General features: G+C 36.0%; 1 protein-coding gene across 4 annotated transcripts in view; it reads right to left on the reverse strand.

Moving 5' to 3' along the window:
* FKBP5 (FKBP prolyl isomerase 5) overlaps positions 1–13113 on the reverse strand; it is a 230794-nt gene that overhangs the window by 29465 nt on the left and 188216 nt on the right. For all 4 annotated transcript variants that reach the window (XM_081294391.1, XM_081294393.1, XM_081294392.1 and 1 more), the window contains 2 exons: positions 10236–10378; positions 9228–9342 (listed from right to left, as the gene is read on the reverse strand). In XM_081294391.1, coding sequence (XP_081150517.1) covers positions 9228–9342; positions 10236–10378 — 258 coding nt within the window. The remainder of the gene's footprint in view (positions 1–9227; positions 9343–10235; positions 10379–13113) is intronic.

Below are 13113 nucleotides of genomic sequence, written 5' to 3' on the forward strand. Positions count from 1 at the left end.
TACCTTGTTCCTCTCTGGAAGAATTCAGAACTTTCTTTTTTTTTTTCCTTTTTTTTTTTTTTTAAAGAGAGAGTGAGAGAGGAGAGAGAGAGGAGAGAGAGAGAGAGAGAGAGAGAGAGAGAGAGAGAGAAAGAGAGAGAGAGAGAGAATTTTTAATATTTATTTTTTAGTTCTCGGCGGACACAACATCTTTGTTGGTATGTGGTGCTGAGGATCGAACCCGGGCCGCACGCATGCCAGGCGAGCGCGCTACCCCTTGAGCCACATCCCCAGCCCTCAGAACTTTCTTTTAAGCTAGGGAATTCAGAAATTTCACTAGGCTATATCTAGATGAAAACAGTGGAAAACTTCTTTTTCTTGTCTGCCTGTCAACTGACCCTGATATTCTTAAGACTCTTTCCTTCCTCCTCTAGGATATTTTCTATTACATGTCTGATTAGATGCTCATTGTCTCCTGGATTTTTCATCTATGTCCTCTCATTTTTTGTTCACCTTTTATATATCTTTTCCTGTGTTTTGAGATATCCTTGACTATGATTCAGATCACCAATTCAGATTTCAGGGACCATTTGTTGCACTCTTTGTCCTTCCTTGAGTTTTACATACTCTTTAATTTTCAGAAACTTTCTTGTCTTCCCTTTCCTTCAGAAAACTTGGTTTTTTGACTTATGAATCTAATATCCTTTCAACTATCTCTGAAGATAGTAATCAGTATTTTAAAGTTCTTTTCTATTTCTTCTGTTAGTTTACCTTGGTGCTCCCCGCCCCTGCCCCCCACCCCTTGTGATATTTGCTGATGATGATGCTGTCTGGTCAATATATATATATATATATATATATATATATATATATATAAAGGAATTCAGAATGATCAAATGATCTGGCACTGTTTTTCTAAGCAGTCGAATGTATTTTCATGACAATGTATTTTCCCAAAAGGGTAAGCTGATTTGGGGGCAGGGGGGTTATGGATGACAATTTCACAAACATTTACTGAGCAGTAACTTTTGGTATATGGTACTGGAGATTGAACCCAGGAGTGCTTTACCGCTGAGCTAAAATCTCCAGTTCTTTTTATTTTTTTAGACAGGATCTTGCTAACTTGCTGAGGTTGCCTTAACTTGTAATCCTCCTGCCTCAGCCTCCAGAATTGCTGGGATTACAGATGTGTGCCACCATGCCCAGATTTTGTTGAGCAGTTACTACAGGCTGAGCGTGTGTGCAGAGTAAGGTTGGAAACACCATTTCCCATTGCTGATGTTATGGAAAAGATTTACTTCAGAAGTGGAACTCTGAAATTATTTGCTATTATAGCAAGCTGCCTTTTCACTTTTTTTCCCCTTTAAGTCTATTTTAAAATTTCAAAGACACTATAGTCTCTTTCTCTAGTTCAAGATTAACACCTGCAATCTTCTGAGGCAGATTGCCAGTTTACTTTAGAACCTGGCCTTAACCTTGGATTTAGCTTTGGAGCAAAAGCCACAGTCAGACAGACCCTAAGGTAATAGTTTTCAGCTCTTGGCTACAAACTAGAATTACTTAGTGAGTTTTTAAAAATAATTGTTCCATTCTTTGGGATTTTCATTTAATTGGTCTAAGGCACGAGCATCGGGATTTTTAAAGGACCACCAGAGAATTCTAAATTCAGCCAAAGCTAGGAACTACTACAGAAGAGGTTACTAGCCCAGCTGTTCCATATTGTTTTATAACAATCCTGATGATTGCCCCATAGCCTGTTCTGGCTTCCTAGCACCAACTGATTGTGAGCTTGGAGTTCTGCCCTAGCCTGTTGAGAAGAACAGTATGTACCTCTGCAGAGGTCTTCTCTACACCTGTTTTGGGTTGAATTTGCTGTATCTAGTTTCCACCAGTCCAATTTCATCTGCTTTACATATTCCAAAACTTCTTCATAATTTCTGGCCCACTTTTTATATTCTGCTATTTTCCAGTACCGTTATTGACTTTTTTCTTCTTTTTTGAAAGTCTCTCCCCAACCCACCCACTTATCATATCAGTGGCTAAAGGGGGCATTCTAACAACTTGAACCTACAGATCACTTTGTCAAAATGTTCTCATTTGGAAATACTGCCGATTGTGCATTTTCTGCATTCAAATATGACTGAAAGTACTGAGGCAAGAGACCCGACACTAGGCCAGCCTTTTGATGAGCCTGCTCCAACCACTGAAATTGAAATATCAGAAGATGTGAGAGACTAGGAGTTGAGGGAAGAGGAACTGGAAATATTTAGAGCCTTGTCAGTTACACTGGATTTTTAAAAAAATATTTATTTTTTTTTAGGTGTAGATGGACACAACACAATGCCTTTATTTTTATGTGGTGCTGAGGACAGAACCCGGGTCCCGCCCGTGCTAGGTGAGCGCTCTACCGTTGAGCCACAATCCCAACTCCTACACCGGATTTTCTAGGAAAGCAAAGCTTAAAAGTGGCGATATAACCACTATTGTCAATTTAACTAAAATAAATGACTAAAGTATCAGTCTTCTTAATCATATCAATTAGGGTACCTTTTTTTTTTAATGGAAAAATTACAAGACAGTCATCTTAACTGACACAAGAAAAAGCACAGTGGAATAGAACCAAAAATTGGTTTGCTAACATTAGGATCCTGACATAGAGTAAAAACAAAAAATTCTTTGAGAAAAAATAAATCTTGTCAAACTAACATAAGCTCTCTCTTCCACGTAGAGACAAATTATGAAAAGGAAGCAAAAGATTACAATTCAGAAAGACTTAAAAAAAAATGAACCTGGAATCCCATCCTCAAAGTGGAACCAGGTCATGTTATTTATTTAAAAAAAAATTTTTTTTTTTTTTTAGTTGTGGATGGACAGAATGCCTCTATTTGTTTATTTTTACATGGTGCTAAGGATTGAACCCTGTGCCTCACAAATGCTAGGCAAGCAGTCTTCCACTGAGTGCCACTCTGCTTCCACTGAGTGCCACTCTCCAGCCCGTCAGTAAAAACCTTTTGATTTGGTCCACATTACTCTTCAAAAGAAAAAATTCTACAGAAATGATACATATCTGATAACTATTAAAAAGATATAAAATTGATTTACTGTTACTAGAGACAAATTAACCATGAGTTCTAGGTCAACCCTGGCATAGCCTAAAGGATTTGCTAATGGACTAGATGTAAGAAATAAGGGAAATCAAGGGTTTCTTTCCATAAGTCATTTTTTTTTGTAGTTGTAATTGGATAGAATGCCTTTTATTCTATTTGTTTATGTGGTGCTGAAGATTGAACCCAGTGCTTCACACATGCCAGGCAAGTGCTCTGCCACTAAGCTATAGCCCTAGCCCTCCATAAATTCATTTGAAGGAAACAAAACAAATTATATAAAGGGTATATATAAGATTGGAAAAAAGAAATTAAGTATCCATCATATGCTAGATTACCTTTCTTCATAACTATCACAATAAACTGTAGGAGTAAACAATTATTCCCATTTTCTAGCTGATAAACCTGGATACCTAAGGTGGCTAAGTAATTTATCTAAAGTCCTAAAAATATCAAGTAATACTCCCAACACTCAAAACTCAAGTCCATGACTTCAAATTGTGTGTGTCCCCTATGCAGAACTACTTTATTGGATCTTTATGCAAAATTACAGAAACTTAATAACTCTTACATAACAACATAAGGTAATGGTCTATTCTTTCACTGTAGAGATAGCTTTAGTTCTAGGATTTATAACTGAGTTTGAAACTCAAAGTTTGGGTGATGCTATAAAGAAAAGGCAAACCAGTAAGAACTGAGAAGACTTCAAAAGGAACAAGGTAATCCTGGTTTGAAACAGAGACCACATTTAAGGCAATCTCTGTTTTCGCCCTTACGTGGCTAATGTACTTTAAAAAGGCAGGCAGGCCAGGCATAGTAGTGCATGCCTGTAATCCCAAGGACTCCAGCAGCTGAGGCAGGAGGACCACAAGTTCAAGGTCAACCTCAGAAAATTAGCAAGGCCCTGTCTCAAAATAAAAATTAAAAAAAAAAAAAAAATTGGGGGATGTAGCTCAGGGTAAAAGCATCCCTGGGGTTAATCCTCAGAACAACAACGAGAGAGAGAGAGAGAGAGAGAGAGAGAGAGAGAGAGAGAGAGAGAGAGAGAAGAAAAATAAACAAAAACACCAGGCAGAAAGTAAAAAACGATTTACTCAAATTTCCCAGGGAAGTACCTTCTAATAAGATGAGAAACAAAAGATTAGTCATTGCCTTTACTCTTAAAATATTTGGAAACAGGAAAAAATAATAGGATTATTCATAAAAAATTCTTCAAATACTCTTAAAAAAAAGTTCTATCCATAGTATTCTATACTATACTTTATGGAAAAAATAAGGGGATATATGAAAAAAAACAAACATGCATCTGCTCGTCTCTGCAAAAGAAATATGGGAACCAAACTGTACTACAAATGAATAAAAACTACACTAAAGGGAGTGAGAAAGAAAAAATTTTCCTAAATTAAAAACCCTAGATAAGGTCTGGGGTTGTGGCTCAGCAGTAGAATGCTCGCTTCACATGTGTGAGACCCTGGGTTCGATGGATCCTCAGCACCACATAAAAATTAACAAGTGAAATAAAGGTATTGTGTCCAACTACAACTAAAAAACAAATATAAAAAAATTAAAACCCTAGATAATTATTTCCTGCTTAGGAAATGTATTTTTCATGGGGCCATGGGTTAGTAATGCTAAGACTACTTCATAAACATTCTAGGGTAGCACAGATAAGAAAAAAGTTTCAAATGAGCAAAGGGAGAACAAATCTGTGGCAGTGAACTGAAACTGTCAGCATGTACTCAAGAGTTCTTTTTTTTTTTTTTTTTAAGAGAGAGAGAAAAGAGAGAGAGAATTTTTTAATATTTATTTTTCAGTTTTTGGTGGACACAATATCTTTATTTTATTTTATATGGTGCTGAGGATCGAACCCAGCGCCCCGCACATGCCACGCAAGCGTGTTACCGCTTGAGCCACATCCCCAGACCCTCAGAGTTCTTTTAATTGTTTTTGGTACCAGGGATTGAACCCAGGGGCACTTAATCACTGAACCACATTCCCAGCCCTCTTTATATTTTATTTATAGAGACAGGGTCGTGCTGATTTGCTTAGGGCCTCACTAAATTGCTGAGTCTAGCTTTGAACTCACAATCCACCTGCTTCAGACTCTGAAGCTACTGTGATAACAGGCATATGCCACCATGCCCAGTTTACTCATGATTCTTAATACATATGAAGATTAAAAAAGAAATACATAGAGCACACACACATACACACACACACACACACACACACACACACACACACACACACACATTTCCTGCCTCTGTCTGCTAAGACATTCTAGAAGCAGTCCTACAGTGCAAGCACACCTAAAACCCAGATCTTGGTTTCTAAATACCTCTCTCTAATAAAAGTGGTCTTTGGAGGCAAGGCTGATTCTAGGCCTGGAGCAAAGAAATTTTAAGATGAGCCTAGAGCATCAGAAAATAGGGAAGTGCAAAAACAAAAAAAAAAAATGCCCCCAAATAAAACAAAACAAAAAACCCAATGGGATATGTTGAAAAAATAAAAAAGCCAACTTAAAGAAGTTTTCAATGGCCAAATCTGGAATAATCTGAGCAAGAAAATAAGAATAGTAATGAAAAATGACTAAGAGAAGAAAATAAATACCCACAGATACATAATGATATAAACAATATATACATATGGGAGAAAAGGCTGCTTTTCCTGACAGAATTTCAGTTAATAAATTTGGAAAGAACAATGGAAATAGAAAAATTGCCATTAGTCAAATACCACAGTAATCATTATTTTATCCAAAAATCATTAATCATTAATGGATGAGCATATGATAATGCTAATCATTAATGATAATAAGCATATGAAGGTGTGATGTGAACCAACTTGCACAGTGTCAGCATTTTTCTTAATGAAATACTTAGTAATTACAAAGTGCAAAATAGTAACTTTAATAGAAGAGAAACAAGGCAGACTCCACCTTAAACAAGAGATCTAAGTTATCAGTAGTAATGAGACATCAAAACCATGTACCTCTTGATAATGATGAACCCACAAGGGCACAACATCACTCCTATGATATTTTTCAAAAATGCATAACCTCAACATCAGAGGAAACTAAACTGAAAGATATTCTACACAAAGGCCAGTCATCTTCAAAAGTGCCAGAGTCATGAAAAACAAAGCCTGAAGACCTATCACACTGGAGGGGAATTATAGGGACATGACAACTAAATATACTACTAGATCCTGAATTTGATCCTAGATCAGAAAGGGACATTATTGTGGTAATTGGTTAGATTCAAGTAAGATCTGTAGACAGTTAACAGTATTGTTATCAACGTTAATTTCCTGATTTTGATAAATGTCCTGTGGTTAGGTAAGATCTTAACATTAAGGGAAGCTGGGTGAAGCACATAAGGGAACTTTTTGTAAGAGTTTTGCAACTTTTCTGTAAGTCTAAAATTATTTCAAAACAGTTAAATATGACTCCCATTGAAAGTATTACCAAAAACAAGATCTAATTTCGACTATTCCAAAGTCATCTCTATAGTGGCAGTTTTGTGATCTTGTCTATAATTGTCTGACAAAAATCTACAGTTTAAAAACACATTATGATGGGCTGGGGATGTGGCTCAAGCGGTAGCGCGCTCGCCTGGCATGCGTGCGGCCCGGGTTCGATCCTCAGCACCACATACCAACAAAGATGTTGTGTCCGTCGAGAACTAAAAAAAATAAATATTAAAAATTCTCTCTCTCTCTCTCCCCTCTCTCTCTCTCTCTTTAAAAAAAAAAAAAAAAAAAAACCACATTATGAGTTCAACAACTCATAATGTGTTTTTAATCTGAGGAGTTTCTGTATCATAGGAAAAAAGCTGTTGTATATGCATTTGAAACTTTTTATAATAAAAAATTAAACAAATGATATAAATAAATTTAAGTGTCTATTAAAATAGTGAAGACAATTTTTGATCATTCCCATAGCTTTCATAAACCTTTAGAATTCTATCACAGATTTTTAGGACTGGTAGAACCTTAGAAACCAGAGGTCCAACCCCTACTTCAATGTCTAAAAAGGAGTCAAAAGACCAGAAGTGAGGTCTAGCTACACCTGGAACCCTACCTCCTGATTTCTGGCCTGGGTTCTTTCTCTGACATACATCTGATGACCTCTTCATTTAGTGTAAAACTTACCACAAATGACAATGTTCTAAACACTTCAACTACATATATTTCGTTGAATATTTACAACTCATTTCAATAAAAAGAGAACTAAATTTGATGTAACATAGACTTTGGAAATGAAATACAGTTCCAAAGTAGTATCTACACTATTAAAAATAAGAACATCGGGGCTGGAGTTGTGGCTCAGTGATAGTGCACTTGCCTAGCATGTGTGACGCATTGGGTTCAATTCTCAGCACCACATACAAATAAATAAAATAAAGGTCCATAACAACTAAAAATGTTTTAAAAAAACAAGAACATCAACTATTTTGGTTAACTGTTTTAAATAATAGGGATTGAACCCAGGGCACTCAACCACTGAGCCACATCCCCAGCTCTTTTTTTAAAATGTATTTAGAGACAGGGTCTCACTATGTTGCTTAGAGCAGGTGGATTGCAAATTCAAAGCCAGCCTCTGCCTCCCAAACCATTGGGATTACAGGCTGTAATCCCAACGTGTGTGACTGTGCCCAGCTCCTGCCTTTTTAAAAAAATTTTGAGACAGGGTCTAGCTAAGTTATCCAGACTTCAGTGCCTTGAATTTATGATCCTCTTGCCTCAGCCTCCCAAGTTGTTGAGATTGCCAATACACTTGGTAACTCTTTATTTTAAATAAACCTTTTAAAATAATAGTTCATGTTATTTAGTGATTTGGGTTTTTTCTTTTTCATTTTTTAAAATGTTATTTATTTATTCTAATTTGTTATACATGACAGAACCCATTTCAATTCAAAGTACACATATAGAGCACAATGAGCTATGTTGCTCAGGTTGGTCTTGAACTTTCAGACTCCAGAAACTCTCCTGTCTCAGATTGCCAAGTAGTCAGGACTACAGGTGCATACCACTGCACCTGGCTTTTGAATTTTTCTTTTTCTTTCTTTTTTTAATATTTATTTATTTATTTTTAGTTGTTGGTGGACCTTTAGGCTTTTGAATTTTTCTTTTTCTTTCTTTTTAAATATTTATTTATTTATTTATTTTTAGTTGTTGGTGGACCTTTATTTTATTTATTTGTATGTGGTGCTAAGAATCGAACCCAGTGCCCCACAAATGCTAGGCAAGCACACTACCACTGACCCACAACCCCAGCCTTGAGTTTTTCTTAATGCAAGTATTTCTTTGTGTTTCCCTTTTGAAGGATTCAAATCAATAATGGTATGTTTTAAACACTTATACATGTAGAAAGTTTTACTAAATACCAAATGTGTGAAGCAAATGCTGAAAATAAAAAGATAAAGAAAGATGCTCGTTTTCAAATGCTCACTAAATACTTGGGGAAACAGGCAAATACTCATTGTAATATAAAGTGATATGTCCTGGGCTGGGGATGTGGCTCAAGTGCACTCGCCTGGCATGCGCAGGGCACTGGGTTCCATCCTCAGCACCACATAAAAATAAAATAATGATATTGTGTCCACCTAAAATTAAAAAATAAATATTGAAATATTGAAAGAAAGAAAGATAGAAAGATGTCCTATACAGGGTGGTATATACAATGTGTTCTGGGAGGAAAGAAGAATAATCAGTTATCATAGGGAGATGGGTTTGAGAGTCCTAAAAGGGATTACAATCCAGTGTTCTGTTTAGTAACTTTGTAAGCTTGGGCAATTTTTATACATCTCTGAACTCACTTTTTTCGCCTGGGGATAATAAATCTTATCTCATAAGGTTATTGTGAGACACAAATTAATAAATATGTGAGACTATTAATATAGTTGTTGGGACCCCCAAAGAGTCCTGACTGAGAATTCCTTAATGGATGGAATTGCCTTTTATTCATTTTGGAGTTTGTAGAGACTGGCAGGGTGCCTGGCATGCACACGTTAATGAAGTCATTTAAATAAATGTTGAATCTAAAACTATTCTTGAGGTATATTCAATGTTTATTTCTATAAACAGAGTTTTTAAAACAATTTCCATTTCATCCACTAAATAGAACCCAAGTTTTATACTTACTTTCTACAGTTGCTCCTTCATTTGGGTTTGAATACCCCTCTCCTTTCCGTTTGATTCTCCTGATAATGCCTGCATCTTCAAATAAATCCTCTCCTTTGAAATCCAGGAGCTCAATCTAGAAAGGAAAAAAGATTTAGCTGAGAAAGGATCAAACAAAGCCAATTTAACATATGTAAAGGCAACTGATTTTTCTTTCATTTTACAAATAAAACTTTTAAAAAACTTTGTTATTGGAAAAATAGGGGAAAAAAACACACTGTACTTTTCAATACTTGGAAAGAACTTTGTGTAATGATAATGTCTAGGACTATATCCTGTGGGGCTGCAGTGCAAAGACAGACAGGAAATACTAGGAAAACTGCCTTGTGGGCAAAAAGCCAGAGTGACAAGGTGCTGGCACAGAACTTGATGTCTGACTCTGAGGCCACCACTTTTCTACCCCAAAGTTATGAAGTTCCATTTTCAAAATATAAGAATAAATCCTAGGAATCTGGCCTACAACTGACTGAAAGTATATATCACCCAGTTAGGACAGTTCTTAATATTAGGTTTTTACAAACATGTATAGTTAATTCAAAATAGGAAAAACAGCATATCACAACCTACTGCTTCTAATAAAGAGAGATCTATGACATTTATAAAACTTTATGATGTGAAAATAACTTAAAACTTGGTATAGGGATATTTCAACATTTATCTCCACCACTTTCATCCTTGTACTTCTAAGTATGTCAGACTTACACTTCTGTCCAGAACCTTTATTTTTAAGTCTAGTGTCTTTTGTTTATTTGGATATGCCCTTTCTGTGCCAGAGACACGTTTCTAAGAAAGCACTGGCACACATCCCTATAGTTTGTGGGAAATAATTCAAGAAGCCAGGCTCCAAAATAAATAAGTTGGATCTGATTCTCAATAGCAAGCTCAGCTCCTTGTTCCATTCATTGACTGCTGCTTCAAAGGCAACCCTATAGCAGAACAGATGTTGACAAGGCTCAGAGATATACTTGCCTCAAAAAAAAGAGTAGCATTCGAGGGAATTTTAGGGAGGCTGCCTGCTGAGCCATACGCATATTCTGGTTTGCAAAGCAAATGGCAGATCTCTCCTTTCTTCATGGTAGCCACCCCAATGTCCCATGCCTTGATAACTTGGCCTAAGAGAAAAGAAAAGGTATAGGTCATATTTAAAAAGATGTGACTTTCACAAAACAAGAGCTCAAACAAATTTCCAATTTTTCACACTGTGTACTTGGCTAGAAATTATGGGTTGTAAGACAGAACTCAGTAAAAGCTACATGCAAAGAAATAAATTATGATTTTTTTGGAAGACTATCAGAGAAGATTCCCTGCTGAGGAAGATGAAAGTGGTATCAAAGATCAAGTCTTTGAAAAGTAGTGGTAACATAATCCATGAAATGTGGCTGTGCTGCAACTGTTCCTTTCAGCCATAATAATAAGTGCATGTTTTCTAGGCAGAGATGGAACAAAAATAGTATGGAAAAGGAGTTTGTCCTAAGGAAGCTTATAATTTAGTTGGGGAGAAAAAAAACAAAATCACAAAACAACTAAAAAAGTATAAATTGTATAAAAGGGTCCAAGAAACAAATTTTTCTAAAAATTTAGAATCAGAAAAAACTGTTTCTTCAGACAAAAAAGTGTGTGTCCTCTTATCAAATAATAATAATTCATAATCCTGCTGGGTGTGCTGGCAAACGCCTGTAATCCCAGCAATGTGGGAGGCTGAAGCAGGAAGATCACAAGTTCAAAGCTAGCCTCAGCAAACTTAGCAAGGCCCTAAACAACTAAGCAAGACCCTGTCTCTAAACAAAATATAAAAAAGGACTGAGGATACAGCTCAGTGGTTAAATGCCCCCGGGCCTCAACCCTAGTAGTATACATGCATACAAACACACACACAAAAATCAAAATCCTTTACTTTTTGCAATTTCAGGAAACTTAAAAGTTAAATGTAGAACTCTGCTAAGACTACATAATTGTAATCTCAATATTTACAGTTTTATCATGTTCATCTATAACTATATCTTACTGTAAGTAGTCTCAAACTCTTTGAGGAAAATGAAAGTAATTTAAAAGAATAAAAATTTATACTTGTGCTATGTCAATCAAACACTCAAAGTAGGATAAGATAAGCTATGAACTGCAGAAGTGAATTTGGAAGTTAACTGTTATCTTGGATTGAGAGCTGAAGGTAGGTCATTAGAACAAGGAGAACCCAACATAAAGTTATGTAAGTAGGAATGAACAAAGCACTTATTGGTTGATTTCAGCTTAGTCTTCATTAAATACTAGAATTTTTTGAAATGTTACCTCCACTTACTTTAGTTAAAATTTTACATAAGTAATACATACCTGCTATCAAAACACAAAAGAAAAAAATACATATATTGGTAAAAGGTCATTTATCTCTTCTTGTAAAAAGCTTCTGTTGTGTTTACTTCCAGTGTGTGCTATCACTTTTTTAAAAATTAAAAACATAAGATAGTATACTATACATTCAATACTGAACTGCTTTCCTCCCTCCCCATCCTAAACTGCTTTTCACTTAATATATTCTTCTCCATCAGTAGAGTGGACAACATGCATTTTAGCGATTAAAAGTGCTAGACTGAATATCAGGTCTGCCCTTTACTAGCTGTTGTGCAAGTTATTTAATCTCTGTGGGGTCAGTTTCCTCATTTGTAAAACAGGTGACCGTTTCTTCCATATGGTTGTAATAAGAATTACTAGATAAAACATGTCAAATGAATGGCACACTGCCTGGCATATGATGCTTATTTTTATTTCTGTTCTTGTTAGAGATAGAATCTTGCTATGTTGTCAAGGCTAGTTTTGAACTCGGGCTCAAGTGATCCTCCTGCCTCAGCCTCTCGTAGCTGGGACTATAGGTGCACACCACCACAACTGGCTATAATATGTATTTTAATAAAGAAAAGCCAGGGTCGTCATTGTTGTCACCCCCATCACAGATATAATCTCATTTGCTAATATTCTGTGTAACATTACAATCTCCTACTCAGAAACATATTACAAACAATAGCCTCTAATGAGTATTGCCCATGACTATTTATGAAAAGTGTATTTAGAGGCTAAATTCCTAAAACTGCAAAGGTGACATGCATTTTATATTTGACAGATATTGCTCAAGTGCCTTTCCAAAATAGCTACATCAATTTATATGCTCACCACATGTAGTTCTGTTGTGAAAACAATCCACAATCCTCAGAAGAAACTCAAAGTCTGCTGTTGATAGGCTGTTTTCCTTTCACTGATACTCTTCACTGTGCTGTGGTTTAGCACTGAAAACCTCTGCTCTTCTAAATTATAACTGATATGTTAAGACAAATTCCTTATATGCTCCTTCAAGAAATCTGCACATTGGAGGAGGTACTATTGTGTATTTGCTCAAGACATTTGGCCAATTACTGAGAAGCAAAGGTCTGTGTTTTGTACTAAGAATACAAAGATAGGTCATTCCCTTCTTCCTTTCAGGGAACATGCAATGTAGTATGGCTGGGGTGGGGGGAAGATACATATGTGCATTCTTTTTTTGGTTTTTGTTTTTTAACAAAAATGGAAAGCACTAAAATAAGAGTATTAACATAGGCACAGAGAAGGGGTGATTAATTCTGCCTGGTCAGGTGAGGGCAGGCAAAAAAGGCCTAATTCATGGGTGTTATCCATATTAGACCTTAGAAGTTTGAAACACTAGCCTGTCAATTAAACCCAAAGGAGCCCCACACTAAAGAAATCATGCCAGTACTTTTTGCTCTTCTTCTTTGGAACATTAAAGAACACTGGGAACCTTAATAGTTCTTTCACACTAAGCTTCAGAAATGGATGAAACACACTGAGCAAAGAGTCAGACTCA

The sequence above is a fragment of the Spermophilus citellus genome (genome assembly GCF_964194105.1).
Source record: "Spermophilus citellus genome assembly, chromosome: 5".
NCBI lineage: Eukaryota > Metazoa > Chordata > Mammalia > Rodentia > Sciuridae > Spermophilus > Spermophilus citellus.